A 24,021-nucleotide genomic window follows, 5' to 3' on the forward strand; every position below is an offset into this window, starting at 1 on the left:
AGCCAAATAAATAAATATTAAAAAAATAAAGTCCACAGTCTGGGATTCCCCTCGGGGGGCCACAGGGCTGCTTTCTTCTTAGCCCCCTCACTGGCCCCTGTGGCCAGTGCAGGGGCTCAAGGCACTTGACTGCCTCCCTATTGCCCGCCCATCGTGGAGACCGCCCCAGGCTCCCGCCCCAGGGGAGAAGAAATTCTGCTTCAGCTCCTGCTCCTGTACCTTCCTGCATAGAGCAGTCCAAAGCTGAGATTAGGGGGAAAATACAAAGTTCTTTAACTAGCTTACGCAGGATTTATATAACTGAATAGAATACTTAACACCTTAGTCAAAAGCAGCTGGCTTTGGGTGTCTCCAAGAGCAGCCGGAGGCTCTTATTTCAGAGCTGCCTGACCAAGAGGGCTCAAGGAAGTGGTCTTTCCAAAACAATCCAAAACAAAGGGAGGATCTGTAAATAGATGTCCTCTGCTGCCCTAGAATGCAAAAGCTGTTTATAAGCTATACAAGGACAGTTTCCATCATCAGCAGTTTTACAGTGCATCCTCCCATGGTGCCCCATGACACGCTCGTCTCACTAAAATGAATGTTTGATAATTTGGCAAATTTTAATGGTATCTCAATTTGTAATTTTTTTCCATCTTTTTTTTTTTTTCTTGGCCGTGCAGTGCAGCTTGCAGGATCTTAGTTCCCCAACCAGGATCGAACCCTGGCAGTGAGAGTGCTAAGTCTTAACCACTGGACCTCCAAGGAATTCCCAATTTGATTTAATTTATATTTCTGTGCTTACTAGAAACACTGAACTTTCTTCCTATGTGAATTGCCCATTTATTTTTTATATAAATTTATTTATTTACTTATTGGCTGTGTTGGGTCTTCGTTACTGCGTGTGGGCTTTCTCTAGTTGTGGGGAGCAGGGGCTGCTCTTTGTTGTAGTGCACGGGCTTCTCATTGAGGTGGCTTCTCTTGTTCTGGAGCACAGGCTCTAGGTGCATAGGCTTCAGTAGTTGTGGCACATGGGCTCAGTAGTTGTGGTACACAGGTTTAGTTGCTCTGCATGTGGGAATCTTCCTGGACCAGGGATCGAACCTGTGTCCCCTGCCTTGGCAGGCAGATTCTTAACCATTGAGCCACCAGGGAAGTCCCCAATGGTCTGTTTAGATTATGAACCTATATTTCTATCTGGTGACATGTAGGAAATATTTTTCCCAGCTTTCCATTGTCGTTTTAACTTTACTTACTGACATAAACCATTAACATTTTCACATAGTCAAGTCTCTCAGTACTTTCCTTTCTGGTGGCTGCCTTCTGTGTCCTGCTGAGAAACACACCCCAAATGCACATAAATAATCACTTAAATGATTGTGTACTCCGTTTGGAGTTTTAATTCAGTGTAACGGATCCAACTTGATTGTTTCCATATATATAGCCAATTTCGTATCAAAGTCTTTTATTAAATAGTTTCTCCTTTCCCCCCACTGCTTTGAAATGCTACCTTTATTAGTTTTGGAAATCTGATACACCAGTTCCTTTGTTTTCAATCTCTATTTTTTTTTAATTTTTTCATCTTTATTGGAGTACAGTTGCTGCACAGTATTGTGTCAGCCTCTGCTGCACAACGAAGTGAATCAGCTATATGTATACATATATCCACACATCCCCTCCCTCCAGAGCCTTCCCCCACCCTCCCCGTCCTATCCCGCTAGGTCTTCACTAAGCATTGAGCTGATTTCCCTGTGCTCTGTAGCAGCTTCCCACTAGCTAGCTATTTTACATTTGGTAGCATATATATGTCAATGCTACTCTCTCACTACCTCCCAGCTTCCCCTTCCCCCACCTCCCCTGTGTCCTCAAGTCCATTCTCTACGTCTGCTTCTCTATTCCTGCCCTGCCACTAGGTTCATCAGTACCATTTTTCTAGATTCCATTTATATGCATTAGCATATGGTATTTGTTTTTCTCTTTCTGATTTACTTCACTCTGTATGACAGACTCTAGGTCCATCCTTTGATTTTAAAATCCCTACCTCCCAGGGATGTTATGATGATTAAATGAAGTAGCATCTTCAGAGCCTTTAGCACGAGAACGTAGAATCTGCTGCAAATGTGTTGGTTCTCGTCCCTTCTGCTTCTTATTTCCAGACCCCATCCCCCTCCTCATGCCATATGCATCTACCATTGACCTTGGGATTCTGGGAACAGTTCCAGATTCACAGAAGGCGCTTACTAAGGCCTTTGCCATTTGGGCCCCCAAACTGCTTTTTGGCCTGTTAATCACCTCAGCCAAGGTGACCTTGTTCGTGAGGACTGGATGGGTGAGCCCCCCGGGGAGGAAGATGATAATTACAGTGTTGGGAGGGGGGAGGTGGTGGTCAGGGAAGACTTCACAGCAGAGGTGACCTTGGAGCTGGGTCTAGGAGGGGAGAGGAACTGGGCAGGCAGAGAAGGGAGAAAGGGCATTTTGGGCTAAGGGGTGGGTTGGAGGGTGTTGGGCAATGGCCAAAGTCAAATGTGGCAGGAAGCTGGGGATGGTAAATCAGGGAGAGTGCCCGGGAAAGTATAGGGCTTCATTTAAGTGGGAGAGTCACATGACCATACTTGTGTTTTTGGAAGATCGCCCCAGGCCAGGCAGCAGGCAGGGAGACCAGGATTAGGAGGCTGCTAAGAAAACCCAAATAAAATGGGGTGGTGGCCTGGACTAGAATGGTGGCCATGAGGAGGAAAGGAAATGGGCTGTTTTCTAAAATATTCAAACAGGTAAAATAGAAACACTGGCCATGGATTGGCAGAGAGGGGAGCTGAGGATGACTCCCAGGTGCCTGGGCAGCCGGGCCGATGGTGGAGGGTTTCCTGAGACAGGAGCCCTAGAGGAGGAGCAGGTTGGGGCCTGGGTTGGCAGGACTTGGGGATGGATGGGGCCAGGTAGGAGTGGAGGAGACACAAAAAATTCAGAATATGTAAACAGTGTATTACTATATGCATTCCTGGCATCTGCTCTAGAAGGGCAGAACGAAGGAAGTGGCAGAAAGCATGGTGGGAAGTGGAGGGTTTGAAAAATATTTAGGAAGTTGAGTCAATAAGATCCAGGGGTGGATGCTTTAATTTCCTCAGAGAAGGATAAATCTCGGATAAATCCTCCGGGGGGGACCGGAGACTGATGGTGCCTTTTTCTGACATGGTGAACACAGAGGAAAGTAGAGGTTTGGTGGGAAGATCAATTCAGCAGCTCAACGATTCTCAATTAAGCACCTACATGCTCTATGCCAGGTCCTTTTGTGTTTGGGATAGAGCAATGACAAGATCTCTGCCCTCATGAGATGCACGTTCAGTGAGAAGAGCCAGACAGTACAGAAATAAACAAGCAAACATGTTAAATGGTAACAAGTGCTATGGAGGAAAATAAAGTGGGGGTGGGGGCTGCTGTTTTTAAAGGCATGACTAGGGAAGATCCCATTGAGAAGGTGTTATGTGGGCAGAGACTTGGAATGGGGAAGAGCATTCCAGGCAGAGGAAATGGCAAGTGCAAATGCCCTGAGGCAGGAACACGCTTGATGTGTTCCAGGAACAGTGAGGAGGCCAGTGTGGCTGGAGAACATGCCCTGGCAGAAAGAGCAGAGACAGATCCTGTGGGGCCATGTAGGTCATTGTAAAGACTCTGGCTTTTATGCTGAGAAGGACAGGAAAACTTTCTGGAGAATTTTGAGCAGAAAAGGACCACAAGCTAACCTGTATTTTAAAAGCTTAGTGATTAAGAATTCTTTGGTCTTTAGATCCCAATTCCACCATTTTCTAGCTGGGTGACCTTGGACAAGTTTTATGTATGTACGTACTCTTTTTCACATTCTTTTCCATTATAGGTTATTACAAGATATTGAATATAGTTCCCTGTGCTACATAGTACGTCCTTGTTGTTTATTTTATATTTTGTAGTGTGTACCTGTTAATCCCATGTTCCAAATTTATCCCTCCCCCCCTTGGACACGTGATTTAATTTCTCTGTGCCTCAGTTTCATTGTCCGTAAAATGAAGGTAATAATAGTACTCACCCTATATGGTTGTTGTGAGGATTAAATAAAGTTAATATAAAGAAAGAACTTAGGGGCTTCCTAGGTGGTGCAGTGGTTAAGAATCCGCCTGCCAATGCAGGGGACACGGGTTCGATCCCTGCTCCAGGAAGATCCCACATGCCACGGAGCAACTAAGCCTGTGTGCTGCAACTGCTGAGCCTGCACTTTAGAGCCTGTGAGCCACAACTATTGAGCCCATGTGCTGCAGCTACTGAAGCCCACGTGCCTAGAGCCCGTGCTCTGCAGCAAGAGAAGCCACGGAAATGAGGAGCCCACGCACCGCAACGAAGAGTAGCGCCCACTCACCGCAACTGAAAGAAAGCCTGCGCACAGCAAAAAAAAAGACCCAACACAGCCAATAAAATAAATAAATTAATTAATTAAGAAAAAAGAAAGAACTTAGAGGGAATTCCCTGGTGGTGCAGTTGTTAAGAATCTGCCTGCCAGTGCAGGGTGCACGGGTTCGATCCCTGGTCCAGGAAGACCCCACACGCCGCGGAGCAGCTAAGCCCATGCGCCACAACTACTAACCCACAAGCCACAACTACTGAAGCCTGCGTGCCTAGAGCCCATGCTCTGCAACAAGAGAAGCCACTGCAATGAGAAGCCCATGCACCGCAATGAAAAGTAGCCCCTGCTCGACCCGACTAGAGAAAGCCCGCACACAGCAACAAAGACCCAACACAGCCATAAATCAATAAATAAATTTATAAAAAAAAGGAAAGAAAGCACCTAGAACAGTTTCTGGCACATTACAGCACTGTAGAGTGGGAGCAGTGATTATGGTAAGGTTGAATAGTTATATCATGGCTGCTGGCATTGAGAACAGACTGGAGGGGGCCAGGGTGAAAGCAGGGATGCCATTTGGGCGGCTCCTGCCGTGGTCCAGGAGAACAACGAGAAGGGCTTGGACTAGAGGCCACAGTGGAAGTAGAGAACCAGGAAGAGCTGACAGCATTTGCCAATGGATCAGATGTGAAATATGACAGAAAAGGGAACCAAGGACCGTTCCAAGGATTTTGCCCTGAAAACATGGGAGATGGCGTTCACTGAGCTGGGGAGTCTGGGTTTCAGGGAGGAACATCAGGAGTTGGGCTTTGAGTATGTTAAATGGGAGGTGTCGACGGGGTATCTCAAGTGCTCTTGGATCTCAGTCACTTGCATCTACAAGTGACCCGAGCCGGGGGTGTACACTTGGGAGTGGTCGGTATACAGTGGATATTTAAAGCCTCGAGACCAGATGGGCTCACCCAGTATGGAGTGAGAAAAGGGCCAAGGATGGGCCTGGGAGCATGCCATGTTGACAGCTAGGACTCAGCCGATGCCACTGCCAAACTGATGTGACTTGAAAAGCCTGCAGACTTTGGAAAAAGCTTGAGGAAAAGGCTTTGGTTTTGTGGAGCTCTCTCAAACGTTTGAAGTAGCATTTCTAGGACATGTAATCGGGGCAGGCTTGGGAAAACGGCAGAGATGGGTAAGCCCAGAGGAGGATGCATGGGTAACCAAAGCTGAAACCTTTACTGATCCAGAAACATCCAGAGCTGAGGGAATTGTTGCATAAAATAGCCTTTAAGGATATATGAATTACTGAAAGTATATAAAAATATCTCAACAAAAGGCAGCAAAGTGGCTGAAGAGCATGGGTTTTTGTTTTTTTGTTTTCCTTTGCCGCACCGCCCAGTGTGTGGGATCTTAGTTCCCCAACAAGGGATCAAACCCGGGTCCCCTGCATTGGGAGGGCAGAGTCTTAACCACTAGACCACCAGGGAAGTCCCAAGCTGGGTCCATTCTGAGAGCAGGGACCTGTGTGACTGCACAGGTCACACGCCCATGAGTTCAGCCCTGCTCAGAATACTGATTCCGGTCCCCTCTCCATTTCCCCTTTATTCTATTCTGAATCTTTTTTATTTCTTCTCCTTTTAGTCTCCTTGTCAAACAGATAACTACACTTGACTGTGGGCCTGTAATACTGTGCTATGATAAGAAATATATATTTGGTCTTCATCCAGTCCTGGTCAGGAAACTAGATCCTGCACGCCACAACTAAAAAGATCCCCCACGCTACTAAAGATCCTACGTGCTTCAACTAAAGATCTCGCGTGCCACAACAAAGATTCTGCACGCAGCAATGGAGATCCCACATGTCGCAACTAAGACTCGGTGCAGCCAAATAATTAATTAATTAATTAAAAAGAATGGACCCAGCTTTTGGTTTAATGCCTGCATGTGCCATCTTGAAATTCTTAATAATTTTCTCCTTGAACTTGTTTTGTAAGAGAAGTCCAAGGGGATGATGGAGTATGTGTGTGACCAGGTGGCAGCAAGCAGGCTCTGGACAGCAAGAACAGCGGGCAATGGGCAGTATGGGTGCCAAGCAGTTGGCCTGGCCACCCAGTGTGCACCCGCATGGCTGGGCCATCTGGGACACCGTGGGGTTGCAAGGGACCAGGATCTGTGCCGAGATGGGCAGCAGCAGAAGATGGCAGCAGTCCTCCAAGGCCGTGGTGAGAGAAGGAAGAACCCATCCTGTAGCATCTACACAAATATAAACTCTGCAGCCTAAGTCTGGGACAGGAACTGCCAGCACTCCCGCAGTAAGCTGTCAGGAAACTATTACAAAACCAAAGCACACACATGGATGTTGCACGAAAGTATATCAGGGAGCCGTTAGAATTCATCAGTGCTACAGCTTCTGCTTTTAAAAACTGCTGCAGCTTAGCAAAGCAGGTATTCACAGGCTTAGAAATACAGATTAAATTTAAATATCATATTCTACAGAAAAGAATTCTATTTTCATGTGGTTTCTTCTCTTTTTTTTAATTTATATATTCATTTTTATTGGCTGCATTGCTGTGCTCGGGCTTTCTCTAGTTGCGGCAAGTGGGGGCTTCTCTTGTTGTGGAGCACAGGCTCTAGGCACGTGGGCTTCAGTAGTTGTGGCGCATGGGCTTAGTTGCTCTGAGGCACGTGGGATCTTCCTGGACCAGGGATTGAACCCGTGTCCCCTGCATTGGCAGGTGGATTCTTAACCACTGCACCACCAGGGAAGTCCCTGAAGTTTCATTATTAATGAGGAAGGCAATCTGAAATTAACTTTTCCTTGTAATCGAAGATAGAGCAAGCAAATGTATAAACAGGTTATTAAAATTATATACAAATCATGAAGTCACTCAGTTTCTTATACAACTTCCACAAGTTACAGAAGATGTTAGGGGAAACATTAAAATGTCACTCTATAAATTTACATATAAAATTAAATTCAGACATATGAAATTGATTTGTATGAAGAGTTAAATCTTTTTAGAAAAATTGTTCCACAAGAATCATCAGCTCTAGATGTACTAATATTTATTGATATATTCTGAAATAGTTTATCAGAAATTTCTCCTAATTTCACCTATAAAACATTCTAACAACTCCAGTAACAGTTGCATTGGCAGAAAGATCCTTCTCAAAATTAAAAATTGTAAAAAATTATTTGTGATCTTGCATTTACCAAGAATGACTGTCATAGCTTTCAATTATGTCAATTGAAATGAAGTGGGCAAAAGTATATGTTTTGATGACTTAAGAAATTTACAAAAAAAGAAGCCAGAATAGTTTTATGATCAGATATTATATTAACGAGGTATTTATTGTATTATATAAAATTATGAGAATTTTTTTGCAATTTTAGGTTTATGGTGTTACTCATGTATCACTATTACCCCTTACTTATCATTAAAATATTTTGAAAGGAAAAATCTTTACATTTTAGTACTTTTAACTGCACTTTTTTTTTTAATTGCTTTTTGAACAAGAGGCCCCGCGTTTAATTTTGAACTGGGCTCTGCAAATCATGTAGTGGCCCTGAATCTGAAAACTAGTGTTTTTTTCAACTAGTATTTTTTCACATTTCCCCAAATTGTCCTGACTCTGTGACAACCCTTTCAGGCTTTTACACACTTCCCTCCAGTCCAGTGCATAGCCATACATCAGTGTGGAGGGCTGGTCATCTTGGAAGGCTGACCCTCTCCACTGTGATGTCCTCTTCATCCCTTTTGGGGCGCCATGCTCTCGACCTGAGATTCATTGTTCTGAATCGCTCCCCCACCCGCACCCCAGATGGCAGATCTGAGCCCTCCGATGTCAATTTTTGAAGTCCTCTGGCAGGTAACGTATGTGACAAGTGCTTTGCTAACTGTAAAGTAGTGGAGGGACTACCTGAATAATGCTGACGAAGACAGAAAGTGCAAATGGAGGACGGTGTGACTACTAAGTGTTCACAATACCAGCAGTCTTGAAGACTGGGGGGAAGTCTGTTACAGGTGTGGCCTGGGGTCCAGCGGAAGCCAGCGAGTTGGTGCCCGGCCCCTCTGCTTCCTCGAGCAGGGGTGGGAGTGGGGGTACAGCAGCCTCTGGGTTGGGCCTTCCAGAGGTCATGGGGCGTCTTGATTGCGAGCAGCTGCAGCCCTCGGGCCTCCTTAAAGCAAAGAGGGGCAACACCTGCGTAGGCTGGAACCTGCTGGTCTCCATTTTCTATTGGAACGCGCTCCTCTTCGGGAGTCTCCTCCTGCTCCCGATTGACCAACCCCTCCACCCCATTGCGGAGGGAAGCAATCTGATTGGTCCACCCCATTGCAGAGGCAAGCAATCTGATTGGCTTAGTCATAATGGGGGGGGTGGAGGGAGAACGTTTATAATAGCCTTGGCCCCAAGGCACTTCAGCCTATGAAGAGGTGGCCCATGGATCAGGTGTTCACCTCTGTCCAATCAGAGGCCTGGGGGTGACTTCCCAGGACTGGACTAAGGCGGAAGTTGCGGATAACAGAGCATCATGACTGACAGGTCCACACAGGCTGCACTCACCTGCTTCTCCCGGCCGGCCAGACTCCAGCACTTCTAGTACTTGGGAGGGGTTCTCCAACCTACCTCACCCCTCTTTACTCAGTCCATCACTTACTGATCTGCACCTTCATCAAATGTATCTTGACTTCCTCCACTCTTCTCATCGCCATGGTGACCATCCTGTCCGAACATTGGGCAGCAACCTCTTGACTGCCATTTCAACACCGGGGTGGTCTTTTCAAAGCACACACTGGGATGGTCACTTGCCCTTCAGTGAGTTCCACACACTTGGTATGAAGCAAAACCCTATGTGGCTTCAAGACCCTACACCGTGGAACTTGAGTACCCTCCGCATTCTCTCCTGTGTCCGCCACTCTCAAGCTCTTCCCAAGCCGGGGATGGCGTTTTAGTTCCTCTCCAGAATGCTCACCTGCCCACCTTGCCAGTGAACCCCTGCTCATCCTAGAGAGCTCAGGTTAAGGGTCATCTGCTCAGAGGGGCCCAGGGCTAAACCGCATCTTCTGACACTCTCAGCACGTCACACAACTGAGATTTCTGCTCGCATATTGGTTTAACGTCCATCTCCCCGGACGGAAGACCACCTGTGCGAGGGCAGGGGCATCTACCTGGTTCAGTGTTGAACTCCTAGGGCCCCGCACAGTGCCTGGCACTTTATAGGGTCTGGACCCTGTGCCAGCTCAGGACCCCTAACTTTAAAAACAGCGTCCTGCAAACATATGTGTACATAAGAGCATGGGAACATTCTGAAAGGAATGAGGCCAAGCTCCTAATCTTGGCAGCCCCTGGTGGTTGGGGAAGGGACCAGGACCCGGAGTGGCGATGGGGTGTGTGTGTGCGCACAAGGTCAAGTCAGGGGGGCACTGGCTTCAACTGTAATTTTACTCAACAATAATGAACACATAAAGCATGTTCCAGGTCAGGGGAGACAGAGGGGACAGGCAAATGCCAAGCGACACTCACGAAGAACAAAAAAACACTGTGACACTCTGCAATCCGCCAGGTGGTTGTGAGTCTTCACTTTATTACTATGTCACCAGAAGTCACCACCTTCACTTGGTTCACCACAAATGGACGGATGTCATAGAGGAGGGTGCCACAGGGCCACTGGACTCACTCTTGAGAGACTTAACCAGGTGGTGGGGGAGTCCAGAGTGGGGGCCCAGGACGGGGATCGCCATTCACTGCGCGCTCACACACACACACACACATATATTTGTGGAGCCTTATATTATACATCTTATATATAGAAAATATATATATTTATACTATACACAGGCAGTAACGCTGGGGGAAGGGCCGGGGCACCCAGACAAGGGCTGTGGGCACCAGGGAATGGGAAGTGTCACATCAAGGGGCGGCGCTGGGAGACGGATGGACAAGTCCATCCTCCCACAAACTCTTGGGAGGGGTGCTCCCCCTTTGTGCTCCTTAGAGAATCAAAGGGGTCTTAGGCCAAGGTTGGGGGCTCCTGAGGGGTAACACGGGGGCTCTTGGTTACATGGGGGAAGCCTGGGACCCCCAAGTCTTTGAAGATCAAGAATCACCAGGGAAGGTTGGAGTGGGGAGCAGATGCCAGTACCCTGGGAGTGAGTCCCTCAGTTGTTACACCCCCAGGAGGACCAGGAGGCACACCCAGGCAGATGCCTGTGACCGTGAAGGATCAGTGTCAACTCAACTCAGAGGCAGGAGACCTGGACCCCGAACCGCTAGCTCTGTGCTTGACTTTGGACAAGTCACTGTCTTCCTGGCCCAGACCCTACCGCCCCTAACAGTCCTTGCAGCTCTAACCTTGTGTGGAACCCCGTTTTCCTTGGCCCTCTCTTGTGCTTGACGGGAGGAGGGAGCCCAAACTCAGCAAGGTCAGACTGCAGGGGTGCCCTTCTCCAAGGAAGGGCTTGGAAGCAAGGGAGCGGCAGAGGGGGGCAGCAGGGAGGGAAAAGGGGATACCGCTGGCCTGTGAGCACAGGCTCTAAGCTTGGGGCCCCCAGGGGGGCTGTCCTCAGCCAACAGGAGCAGGAGGGCTTCCCCACCAACAACGTGGCAGGGGAGTCAGGAGCCCCGGGTCTCAATCAAATCCTGCCCTCTAAATCTCTGGTCCTGTTTCTCACCCCCACCGTGGCACAGTCTGGCCATGAGATCCCGCCTGGGCCGCACCCCGGGACTAGTGGGGAGTGTTGAGTGAGATGATCCAGCACCCCCCACTCCTGGCAGGGTCCTGTAAATGTTCCCATTCTGGGGTGGCACGGAGTCTGTAATGAACACCCAGCGATTGGGTGAACTTTAAATGGTACCCTGCCCTCCAGCCCAGCATCACCAGCAGCTGGTTGGTGCCCAGGGGAACAGATGGGCAGCACTCTGAGGTCTCCTGGTGCCCATCAGCAAGGGAGGTTTTTGGTGGGGAGTGGGAGAGGGGGAGGACTTCTCATAGCCTCCTGTGTGGGCACAGAACTTCTCTCTGCCAGAAACACACCCACGCCCACCCTTAGCTTTTTCGCAAACCTCTGGTCTGGTCTTTTTCGCAAGCCTCTGGTCTGGTACAGGTTCCCCTGCTCAACCTGGCAGATGCCACAGCCCCATTCTGTCCCCTCTAGGGCCACCAGGGGGGTGGAGGAGAGAACCACAGATAGAGCCCCTTCCCAGATGTGGAAAATCGAAGTCAGCAACAAGCGGCTTGTCGGCTGTCTGGGGTCCTCTCCCGTCACCACTGCCCCTCGGAAGGACCTGACCAGGCCTGATCCACGCTCCAGTGCTAACTTACTCACAGGCTGAGCCTCAGTTTCCCCTTCTGTTACGTGGGGACAATGATGCCACTTCTCTGCCTAGGAAATTCCCTCTCCCTCCCTCCTTGCCATGCGAACTCCTGCCCATCCTCAGGGCCCCTCCTGGGGGAGTGGAGCCTGTCACACACTCGCACAGCACCTCGCCCCTGTAATGGACCCTGGGAATAGCTGTTGGTTTAATGCTCATCTCTGACGACCAGCAGCTCCTTGAGGGCAGGGACCCCACCCTCTGTATAACCGGCACAGATGCCCCATAACTGCTGAATCAACAGGCAAGTGAGTGAACATTACCTGTCTCTTAGGGTTCTCGTGGGGGCTGGTGGTGGGAACATCCAGCACTGTGCCGACCCGCGATCCCACTGTCCTGCTCCCCAGGGCACTGGCTGGTGGATGCTGGGCCCCAGGTCTCCCCTCACCTCTCTCCCCTTCAAGGCCTCCTCATCCCTTAAGGCTCAGTGGAGAGCCCTCATTGTGCAAGAATCCCTCCCTGCCCCCCACAACCCTCCCTGTGCCTTTGGGGACACCTGCCACCCTCTCCCCTACACCCTGTGGCCTCCCTGAGCCTTCCACGCCCCAGGGGCTCTCACCGTTCATCTTGGGGACAGTTTGTCCCACAGCAGCAGCTTGCAGGCTGGCCTTGGTGGGTCTAGAGCCCCTGTCTGCCCACAGGGAGACCGGCCACTTGGCAGGCCTTCTGGAAGGTCTTGGCTTGGCTGTCCCAGCCCCTGAGCCCCTGGATGACCCCAGGTGAGGGAAAGAGACACAGTGTCCCAGATCAGTTCTATTTCCTGGGAGGTCATGAGGGCAGGGAATGGGGTACCTGCTGGGTGGCTGGGACCAAGAAGCCCAGGTAGCAAGCCCAGCTCTGCCACTCACTCACTGTGACCTTGGGCTGGGTACTCCCCCTCTGGGCCTCCTTGTCCATTCAGCCCCAGGCAGGGACTTAGCAAGCTCCTCTTAGAGGCAGGGACAGTGGTCAGTCCATCAGGAGGCCACAAAGGCGTGCTGGAGCTCCCGGCGGGATGTGCGCAGCTTGGAGCAGTATACGGGGGCCAGGCCAGCCCTCTCGGCTCTCCTGCCCTGGGAGGTGGCCAGGGGAGGGGCCGGCGGGATGTGGGGAGAGGGGCCTAGAGGCAGGGCTGTCCCGCTGGGGGGAACAGTCGGGGCAGAGCAGGCCCCTGGCTTGCAGCAGAATCAGGGTGTCTCATGGGCTGAGGTCCCCAAGGCCTCCCAGAGTGACGGTAGCACTGAGCAGCGGAGCCTCTGGCTCGGGGAGGGGGGAAGGCAGGGAGGTCAGGGGACAGCAGGTGCTCTGCGGTCAGGCGGCCTGGGCTTGGCCCCACCTCTATCAGTGGCCGCCTAAATGACCCTGGGCAAGTGACCTTGACCTCTCTTGGCCTCAGTCTCCTCAACCATAAAATGGAGACAGCCTAACACTCCTCGCAGGGCAGTTGTGTCACTCCTAGCAGGTGACAGCCCCCAGTGTCCTGGGGGTGCTCACGCCCCACAGCCAAACCTTCCCAGCACCCTCCCAGTCGATCTTTCTCTCCATTCCTACCTCTGGTACCAGTAGGGCCTCCTCCACATCTCCTCTTCCCCATTTCTGGGGACCATGTGTCTTTCAGCACTCGTGCCAAGCACAGGCCTGATATACAGTAGGCGCTCACCAAATGCTCGAAGACACAAGGAATGAATGCAAACACCCCAGAGCCCTGCTGGACACACCTGCACACACATATGGAGACCCCCCAACACCTCACTGCCCCCTCCCACCCGAGCTGCCCTGGACCTCAGTGGAACCACCTGGAGGCTCCGGGCAGGGCAGCCTGGGAGAGAGCAGGGGGCCAGGTGTGGAGGGAGGGGGCAGCTGGGGTGGGTCAGGGGCAGGTGGGGGGCAGGCGGTCACTGTGGCTCAGTAGCCCTGCGACTGGTAGCCCTGGGGCTCGGGCTCGAAGGCGCTGGCCGGCTGCTGGTAGGTGCCACCCATGCCGGCAGGGTCTGGCCCGGTGCTGGGCTCCACGTAGGGGGCGTAAGGCATGCTGGAGTCCTGGCTGGGGTCCATGTAGTCCTGGGAGAAGAGGGCCGAGTCGGCGCCAATCTGGTACCTCTGGAAGGCCAGCACAGCCTGGCCCGCCTGGGGACGGGGGTTGGTGGGGACAAGGACAGGTGGGAGGGGATGGTTAGGGGAGAAACAGACAAGAGCACTGGGTTAGTAAAGGTTAGTCCACAGGACACGGGCAATAGAGGGTTAAATATCCTCAAAACACGGAAGATAAAACCAAGCTTGACTAGGGAGGAAGGCTGTTCTTGCAGGCAGCCCAGAACCACACTCTCTAGCCAGAAAGAACTTAGGAATTCACCTGCCCTATGCCCCTAATCCAGAGGTCTCTGGGTCAACAAAAATTCTTGAGTCTCCATTTTGGAGTGATAAAATGCCCCAAAGGCCTACAGCATCCTTCTCAAAGTGTGTTCTTAGGGAGTTAGATGGAATGGAGAAGTTTCTTGGTGGGACAGAGAAACGCTGGCATCTCCCAATAGCTAGTCTATCTCTCTTGCAGTTAGGCATAGCCATCTGACTAAGTTCTAGCCAATGGGTCACCCCTAAGTTCTCTGTCCCACCCTTTAACCTGATGCCTGGAATGCAGATGTGATAGCTGGTGCTCTAGTTGCCATAACGGACCACGAAGTTCATGAGCCAAATTGTAGGAACGGTAGAGGCCTGGGTCACTAAAGACTTCTGGAGCCACTATGCCAGCCCTGGACTGTCTTCCCAGACTAAGACTTTGTTTAAACCACTGGCATTTGTGATTTCTGTCATTTGCCACTGAACCTAATTCTAACGGAAATGCTTCGTCAAACAAGTTTGGGAAACTGAGTTAAAGAGAGGACTACAGGACTTGTCAGAGCTTTGACTAATGCATGCTGGGATCCCCAAGGGGAAAACTATGGCAAGCAACATTTGCCAACCGTATTTGACCACTGAAGCCCTTTCTGCAAAGGACCCAGTTGGGAAAGACTTGTCTACAGCGTAAATGCATAGGTGGGAAATTCTTTTCCAGTAAAAGCAATTACACTGTTAGTATGACACTGATCACACCAAGCTAGGGAATAAATGAAATCTGTCATTAAAAGGCAATGTTTATAGGTTTACACTGAAAGCCTGATCCAGAGAGCTTCCCAGTCCAGGTAATTTGCTTGTGATGGGAAAAGGGTAATGTTCTACATACCCCTGTTTGGAGGCTGGGAAGCCTGAGGCCTAGAAAAGGGTGGCCTCATGGCAGTCAGTGCCAGAACCCAGACCTGAATCCAGGGATCCTGCCCCTTCCCGGGCCAAGGCCCTCTCTACCTCCTTCCTTTTGATCACCTGCTGACAAGTCACTAAGTCAATCAGGAACCCAAAAGGGCCAATGGGTGAGAGGCAGGGGGCAGAGTGCTAGGGGCCTGCTAAAGGCAGACCAGGCCTCCAGGAGGTGGGCTGAGGAAGTTAGGAGTGGCCCTCTTGCATTTTCTATTGTGTTGGTATGAGGTCCTGGCTGCTGGGGGCTCAGATGCAGGAGCCTGGAGAAGCAGGGAGGTGGAACAGGCCACGCCTTCAGCACCCTTGAGCCATCAACGAGCCCATGAGGGCACATGGGGAATGAATGAATGAGTCCCTGAGAGGAACTTCAGCAGACCTGGTCTTCCCGCAGCTCCCTGGTTCCACTGGTGTCTGCATGAAGGCAGAGGGCTGGAGCAGATGACCTCTGCAGACCCTTCCAGGGAGGAGCCTCTGGCTACAGGCACCTAGTGCTATCTCTGTGCTCACTCCTCCGTCCCCACTGAGTCAAGGCCTCCCTTAGCCATCCAGTTCAAAGAGCCACAGACAGGAGCCATGGAGGAGTGTGGGCTCCTGCTGGACTGGGGTGCAGAGGGGAGGCTGGGAGTTCCATTCAGAGCCCAGGGACCTGGTGGTCCACCTGGCCCTGCTTCTTCAGAGCGGGCGCACTCTGCAGCATCTCCACCGTGCAGTGCTTTGCCCTGAGGCCAGTCTGTGCTCCACGGCAGTGGAGGGCCCCAAGGAGGGAACCACTGGAAGCCAAGGTCCTCTGGAAGAATAGGGATTCCCCACTTGGGAATCACTCCCAAAGGAGCGATTATAAAGGTGTCCCTCACTCCTTGGAGAGAATGAGTGAATGAATGAACAAACAAAAGAACCTACATTTATTGAGCATCTCTGTGCCAGGCCCTGTGCCAAGCTTTGTTTCACCTAAGCAACAGCCCTGAGAGGTGGGTCCATTATCGTTCCTCAGTCCAGGGAAGCAGACTGAGGCTCAGAGAGGTGCACAGGTCTGCCCAGGGTCACACAGCACACGAGAGCAGAGCCAGACCAGGAGTTCTCTGATGTCCTGGGCCAGGCCCCCCTTGGTAGCCAGCCTCCATGGGGACTGGAGAATCGGCCTTCACGTGACAGCTGTGGGACGGGCTCTCAGCCCACAGCTCCGCACCCTGACAGCCCAGGTACAGAGCCAGCTCTGGCCCTCCTACAGCCTGCGGTAGTGCATCTGAGGCAGGTTTCAGTCTGACTGTTTTCCCCTCCCCAGCATGTGGGCTCCTGGGGTCAGGGACCACATCTGATTCATCACTAGGCACAGAACAATTGCTCAATGTTTACTGAATGAACGGACACGTGAAGAATAAACAAAGGAGACAATGAATGAGTAAGTGGTGAGTCTTAACTGGCCTCTCCAGCCAGCCTTCCACTGCCCTGCAAGCACTAGCAGCCTGGCCGGTCCAGGCCGTGGGCTGCCCCTCGACCGTGCCGCTGGGCACGATTAGCGCTCCCTGCCTCTAGAAGCTGGGCAGGCCTACGGCTGTGCCGAGGCGGGAAACAGCGTGCTGTATTCCTCCTGGAAGGTAAGGTCCTTGAATCTCCGCACGGCCAAGGCTGCGGTCAGGCTCTGCCAGGAGAGAGCAGGGGTGAGGCCAGTGGAGAAGAACAGGGAGAGGCAGAGATGCCAGCAGGGAGGCTGGCTTCAGTGGGCTGGTGGGCACCTGTCACTCAGGCTTTGAGACCCGCCCCTGGAAGTCCTGATGTCCAATCACCCACTCCTCCTCTGCAAGCCCCGTCCCAGGAAAAAAGGGATAGCCAGGCGGCCACAGAAAGAGAAAGAAGTCTGGCCAGGATAGGCCCAGGAGGGCAGGGGGACAGGGAAGGCTGGCTGCAGCACGGCTTCACAGGAGGGGCCACACAGCTGCAGGACCTGGAGGGGAGGGGGCTGCTGCGGGGTGGGGCACCGTGACAGGGGAGGGGAGAACCCTTGGGATGGGGGAATGGAGCTGCAGGACCCCAGATATGCACAGGAAGGAGATGAGAGAAGAAAAAATAAATTGAGAGGACCTGGAACCAGTGGGAAAGAAGGGCCAGCCTTGCTGTCACGCTGATGGGTGCTCGAGACCACCGGGTCCAGAGCCTGCAAAGGGGTGTGACCTCTGGTCAATGGGGCCCAAAGACATGCTATTTTGGACCCACACAATATATATTTTTTTAACTTGAACAAACTGCTAACACATAAAGATCAGATTTTACATAGAAATTCAGATTTCTGGCTTCTCTGGGAAAACAAGAAGACCTGGCCTCTGTGGGTCCCCATTCCTGCTCAGAACAAGGGCCAGGCAGAGGGTGTCCTTTTAGGATGGTGTGTACACGCTACCCAGTCCACTCACGCCTTCTCACATCCTGCCTGTCCTGTGGGCATCTGCATTTGTGACACACCCCGCCACAAATCCAATCTCCCCATTTTATAGATGGGAAGACAGAGGCCCAGAAAATTAGAGGCAGCGTCAAGATTTGATCCGGGTCTCCTGACTCTCAGCCTCCTTCCTAGCCTCGAACCTCAAGGCCTTATCTTCCCTTCTAGGCCTCAGCTATTTTGTCTGTAAAAGGGAACAGTTAATACCTACCACTCCACTACTGGAGAGGTTGAGAAGGGGGTCCATTACCACAGGAAGGGTGCTCTGCACCAAAGCCAGGGTCTGCCACCACCACCTGACTGTCCTCGCTGGCCACAGCAACTGTCTCCTTCCTCAGGGGGCAGCCCCACCAGGAGCATTGAAGAGGGAAGCAGGACGGAGTCTCTGGCTATGCTCAAAGGCCGCCCGGGAGCCTGGCTGGGGCCAGCGAGTGTGGGCTGGGTGGGCGGCATACTTACCCACGTGAAGATGGAGAAGAAGGAGAAGGCAATGGCAGCCCGGGCTGCGTCTGTTCCTTCGTTCAGCGGGTTGTCCTTGGGCTTGGAGACCTGCCACTGGTTGGCCAGGTAGCAGAAGCCCACAAACCAGAGGAAGGCCCAGAAGGCTGGGGTGCGCACAGGGCCAGGCAGAACAGGCCCCACACGGGGAGAGAGGGCAAATGGGATGGATACGGGAAACCGAGGAACAGGGGGAGGTTCAAAAGTGCGTCTCCCACGCTCCCCAGCCCCCAAAGGGAGAGGGGGTGGGGGTCAGAGTGAGGGGGGCACAGGGAACGTGCAGGCGAGAACAGAGAGGCCAGTCAGACGCAGAGCGGGAGAGAGACCATGGACAGGAGGCAGCCAGGCCGGGAGCAGGCCCAGGGAGGGTCAGCAGTGAGAGGGAGGGAGGGAGGTGGGGAAAGGAAGGAGGGAGGGAGGGAGGGAGGTGGGAGGGAGAGACAGAGAAAAGTCAGTCAGCCTCGGCTGGCATTTCTCTAACCTCAGCCAAGCACAGATTTCCCGGCTGAATCCCCAACTGACCCGTGGTCCACCCTGAGGCCTGCAGCTCTCTGGGAGGGGCATCCACCCCACCCCCCGCCTGACCGCAGCCTCCCGGAGAACTGGGCAGGCGAGGATGAGGGGACGCTGGGGCCAGGGGGTCTGAGTCTCGACCTCTAATGTGTGTGCAGCCCCACAAAGCCCCGAGGTCAGGGAGGGGCCCTTTGAGAGCCGAGGCCTGGGGAGTTTAGTGGTGGTAGCCTTAGGGCGACAAGATCTTCTCTGGGTGCCCACAGTCTACCCAGAGAAGTCCAGAGCTCTCAGGATAAAGAGCGTGCGTGCCCAGGGGGTGGTGCCCAGAGGCCAGCCCCTCCCAGAGGCACAGCTGGGGAACCCTGGGGCTCCATGGAACACAGTTTGAGAATCACTCATGTCATTCTAGTTCTTTCAAGTCTAAGGGACCCCAGGCCTCATGGCCTGCAGGCCAGGCACATCCTGAGAGTCCTGGGCCAGGAAATGGGGGGAGGCCCCAACCAGAGGCCTGAGACCACAGCCCTAGGCCAATGACACCAAACCCAAGCACCCTCCAATCAGTCTCTCAGAACTCAAGGGGACAGAGGCCAGGTACCTTTGCCAAAGGCCATTTCTGAAGGGCAAGGGCGGCAGGTCACAGCAGCTCCCCAGCTCCACGTCCTGACCCTCCCAGGGCACCTACCGTGTGCCAGGGCCTTCAACCATCACCTTGCTTACTTTTCACGGGGCTGCACCAGGGAGGGGGCCGCACGCTGTGCTCTCCTCCCCGCCATGAGCTATGGGCTGTTCTGGGGTCTCAGCTCCGGCCCTGGTCCCATCCTTCCCTGCTGCCAACCCCGGGACCCCAAGTCTGTCCCTTCACCCGCCTGCACTTCGGTTTCCCCATCTGGCAAATGGGGAGAAGGGTGGCAGCCGCCTCCCAGGTGTGTGTGAGAATAAGCAGGACCCCGGCTGGGACAGCCCCCTGCGGACGCTGCTGCGCTGGGCGGGGTGCCCACTGGGGCGGAGGCTCACCCGAGACGCCGATGTCGGACAGGACGGCCTTCTTTCGGTCCTTGACACTGCTGATCTGCGGGAAGTACACGTCCAGGGCCAGGTAGAGCAGGCAGGTGAGGAAGGCGAGCACACCCACGGTCACGCCGTAGCCGCAGGCGTTGGGGTTGCGGTTGTAGATGCAGAACTCCTCGCTCTCCGAGGGGCTGTTGAGGTAGCCCTCATTCACGATGGAGCCGAACACCACGATGGAGAACACCTACAGTGGCGGGGGAGGGGCAGGGGCAGGCATGAGACCCCGCCCTGCACCAGCCCCAAGGGAGGAGAGGGCTGCTAACCCCCGGCCTGCGGCCTGCCCCTCTGGGAGCCCTCCTCATTCCAAACAGCCACAGGGCTAGCGTTATGCAGGCGTTTCAGAGAGGAGGCCCAGAGATGGAGGGGAAGTTGCTTGGGGTCACACAGCACAGGCAGCACCTGCGGCGTCAATCACTCCCCTCTTCAGCTGCAGGCACTGAGGACCCTCTGACCACAGCTGTGGCCCCACTCCCCTTCCAGCCAGGTGCTCAGAGGTCTTCCTGGGCCCTGACACCACGGTTCCTCTAGGTCTGGACTTGGCCTCCCAGAAGAACACGTTTCATGCCCTCTGGCTGGTGAACCTGCCAAGCTCTCAGGCTGATTCCTCTGGATGCGGGCACGTGCCCAGCCCCATCCTGTGCTCCCCTCTGCTCTGCAAAGCCACAGGCTGTTCTGGGGTCTCAGGCCCTGTCCTTGGTCCCACCCTTCCCTGCTGCCCAGGCCCTGACAAGTGGAAAGAACAATAAATGAAAAAATACACACAACCCTGTCAATTACAGGACCACCTGCACAACGGGAAGTATGTTACCTCCTTTGGTGCCCCCAACAACCCCAGAGACAGGTCTGTTTCAGCTGGGCTGGCAGCCAGCAGAGGTGGTCCCCCACGACCCCACCTCCTGGTATTCACGCTTGTGTGATCTCCTTCCCCTAGACTGTGGGCTGAGCCTCGCGATTTGCTTCTAAACAGAATACGGCAAAAAAAGTGATGGGATGTCACTTGTGAGAGGAGGTTACGAAGACTCAGCCTCCAACATGCTCGCCCTCTCTTGCCGCCTCCCGCTTGCTTGCTCTGATGGAAGCAGCTGTCTTATGGAGAAACACACGCGGTGTGGAACTGAGGGAGGCCGGCAATCAACAGCCAGTGGGGAACTGAGCCCCTCACTCCACAGAGAACGAGTCCTGCCTGCGCCGTGTAAGTGAGCCTGATGACGGATCCACCCTCAGCTTTCAGATGAGACCACAGCCCCCGCTGACACCATGATGTGGGAGGCAGAGGCACCTTGCTAAGCAGGTTCCTGGCCACAGAAACTGTGAGACTGTTGTTTTAAGCCACTACATTTTGAGGAGTCTTGTTACACAGCAGCAGCTAACAAATACAATCAGTATCATAGGTGCTTTGCAGATGAGGCAGGGAAGGTGTAGGTATTGGTTGATATGCCCAGAGTCACACAGCTGGTCCATGACAGAGCTGGCTTCAAACCCAGGGACCTGACTCTGAAGTTCATCCTTTTTGCTCCTGCCTCTCACCTCCTCTGAAACTCTGAGGACCAGGAGGCCTGGACCCAATGGACAAACACAACAAACAGGAAGACAGAGCCTCAGATGTGCCTGCAGTGAGCCTGAGGTGCAGGCTGCAGAGGACTTTTATTGTCCATTTTCCACTTCATTTTGCTTTCCAATTTCTCTACAATAAGGAACTATAATTTCAATACGAGCCAGACACAGTTTCATCCTCAGCTAACACCTAGGCTGGGTAGTGACACCAGGGCAGGTGTGAGAAAAAATATGAGAAGCACCGTTTTTTTAATTGTATCTTTTTAAGATGTCTACACTTTACATGGGTTCTATAATGTACTGGATATATTGGTGTAGTAGTAATATATATAAAACAAATGCACATTTTTAATTGAAATATAGTTGATGTACAATATTATATGTTACGGGTATATAATATTGGGATTCACAATTTTCAAAGGTTATCCTCCATTGATAGTTATTATAAAATATTAGCTACAGTCCCCATGCTGTACAATAAGTCCTTGTAGCTTATTTCATACATAATAGTTTATACCTCTTAATCCCCTACCCCTATATTGCCCCTCCCCACTGGTAACCACTAGTTTGTTCTCTATATCTGTGAGTCTGCTGCTTTTATGTTATACTCACGAGTTTGCTGTATTTTTTAGATTCTCTATATGTGATATACAGTATTTGCCTCTGACTTACTTCACTTCGTATAATGCGCTCCAAGTCCATCCATGTTGCTGCAAATGGCAAAATTTCATTCTTTTTTATGGCTGAGTAGTATTCCATTGCATGTATATGCCACATCTTCTTTATCCATTCATCTATTGACAGACACTTAGGTTGCTTCCTTTTCTTGGCAATTGTAAATAATGCTATGAACATTGGGGTGCATGTATCTTTTCAAGTCAGTGTTTTTGTTTTTTTTCATATACACACCCAGGAGTGGAATTGCTGGGTCAAACGGCAGTTCTAGTTTTTTATTTGTTTAATAAATTTATTTATTATTTATTTATTTGCTGCATTGGGTCTTCATTGCTGCACATGGGATTTCTCCAGTTGCAGCAAGTGGGGGCTACTCTTCATTATGGTGTGCAGGCTCCTCACTGTGGTGGCTTCTTGCTGCAGAGCACGGGCTCTAGGCACGTGGGCTTCAGTAGTTGCGGCACACGGGCTCAACAGTTGTGGCTCACAGGCTCTAGAGTGTAGGCTCAATAGTTGTGGTGCGCAGGTTTAGTTGCTCTGCGGCCTGTGGGATCTTCTTGGAGCAGGGATCCAACTCATGTCCCCTGAATTGGCAGGTGGATTCTTAACCACTGCGCCACCTAAGAAGTCCCCAGTTCTAGTTTTTTGAGAAACCTCCATATAGTTCTCCACAGGGGCTGCACCAATTTACATTCCCACCAACAGTGTATGAGGGTTTCCTTTTCAACATTTGTTATATGTATTCTTTTTGATAATAGCCATTCAGACAGGTGAGAGGTGAAATCTCATTTGGATTTTGATTTGCATTTCCCTGATGATTAGAGATGTTGAGCATCTTTTTATGTGCCTGTTGGCCATTTGCACTTCCTCTTTGGAAAAATGTCTATCCAGGTCTTCTGCCCATTTTTTAATCAGGTTGTTTTGTTTTTCTGATGTTGAGTTGTATGAACTGTTTATATTTGTTGGATATTAACCCCTTATCAGCTATATCATTTGCAAATATCTTCTCCCATTCAGTAGTGTTGTCTTTTCATTTTGTTTATGGTTTCCTTTGCTGTGCAAAAGCTTTTAAGTTCAATTAGGTCCCATTTGTTTATTTTTGTTTTTATTTCCTTTGCTTTAGGAGATAAACCCAAAAACAAATATTGCTACGATTTATGTCAGAGTGTTCTGCCTATGTTTTCCTCTAGGAGTTTTATGGTTTCCGGTCTTACATTTAGATCTTTAATCCATTTTGAGTTTATTTTTGTACATGACGTTAGAGAATACTCTGATTTCATTCTTTTATACGTAGCTGTCCAGTCTTCCCAGCACGACTTAGTGAAGAGACTTTCTTTTCTCCACTGTATATTGTTGCCTTTTCTGTCGCAGATTAATTGACCATAAATGCGTGGGTTTCTTTTCTTTTTTAATATTTATTTATTTATATTTTATTTGGCGTCGGGTCTTAGTTGCTGCATGCAGGATCTTTAGTTGCAATATGTGGGATCTTTTAGCTACAGCATGCATGCAGGATCTAGTTCCCTGACCAGGAACCGAACCCCTGCATTGGGAGCGTGAGGTCTTAGCCACTGGACCACCAGGGAAGTCCCAGTGCATGGGTTTCAAATCCACATTTAATGGGAAGATTGATTCAAAAATTTTTCCTCAGGGAGTGCATGATCAAAGGTTTGGAGATCACTGGTTCATGACACTGTGTGTTAAGAAGGATTCTGACCCAAATGTCCATCAACGGGTAAATGGGAAAGTAACTTGTGGCACATCCATACAGTGGAATATTATTCAGCCATAAAATGCATGCTGCAACTGGATGAACCTTAAAACAGGTGAAGAAAAAAGTGAAAGAAGCCAGACACAAAAGGTCAATATTATGATCCCTTTTATGTATTATACCCAGAATAGGCAAAACAGAGACAGAAAGCAGACTAGACGTTACCAGGAGCTGGGGAAGCAGAGAATGGGTAAGGGGTGTGTTTATGGGGTGACGAAAAAGTTTCAAAACTAGACAGGAGGTAGTTGCACAACATTGTGACTCCACTAAACGCCACTGAACTGTATACTTTAAAATGGTTTATTGTGGGTAAGGTGAATTTTTCTGAAATTCAAAAAAGAAGAAAAGATTGGGGGTGGGGGTTGTGTCCTGATTCAGCCATGGGCACCGAAGTGGGCAGTGGTGGCCTGTGAGTCACACATCACAGTCCTGATTTGGGAATGTACACGTCACCACAACCCGCAGAGCTGTGCAGGCCTCCTGGCTCACAGCTTTGCCCGGTCCAGGCTCTGGATCTCCACTGCC

At 51.3% G+C, this 24,021-nt stretch overlaps 1 protein-coding gene across 3 annotated transcripts in view; it reads right to left on the reverse strand.

Annotated features, from left to right (window-relative positions):
- Positions 1 to 9,892: 9,892 nt before the first annotated feature.
- SYNGR1 (synaptogyrin 1) overlaps positions 9,893 to 24,021 on the reverse strand; it is a 29,590-nt gene continuing 15,461 nt past the window's right edge. The window contains exons 2-5 of one of the 3 annotated variants that reach the window (XM_057741124.1): positions 19,443 to 19,680; positions 17,877 to 18,022; positions 17,066 to 17,138; positions 16,323 to 16,625 (exon numbers count right to left, since the gene is read on the reverse strand). In XM_057741124.1, coding sequence (XP_057597107.1) covers positions 16,516 to 16,625; positions 17,066 to 17,138; positions 17,877 to 18,022; positions 19,443 to 19,680 — 567 coding nt within the window. In that variant the 3' untranslated portion in view covers positions 16,323 to 16,515. Of the gene's footprint in view, positions 13,823 to 16,322; positions 16,626 to 17,065; positions 17,139 to 17,876; positions 18,023 to 19,442; positions 19,681 to 24,021 lie in introns of those variants that run through there. The other 2 variants (XM_057741123.1, XM_057741125.1) reach the window with 2 other exon arrangements.

The sequence above is a fragment of the Hippopotamus amphibius genome, chromosome 7, assembly GCF_030028045.1.
Source record: "Hippopotamus amphibius kiboko isolate mHipAmp2 chromosome 7, mHipAmp2.hap2, whole genome shotgun sequence".
Lineage (NCBI taxonomy): Eukaryota > Metazoa > Chordata > Mammalia > Artiodactyla > Hippopotamidae > Hippopotamus > Hippopotamus amphibius.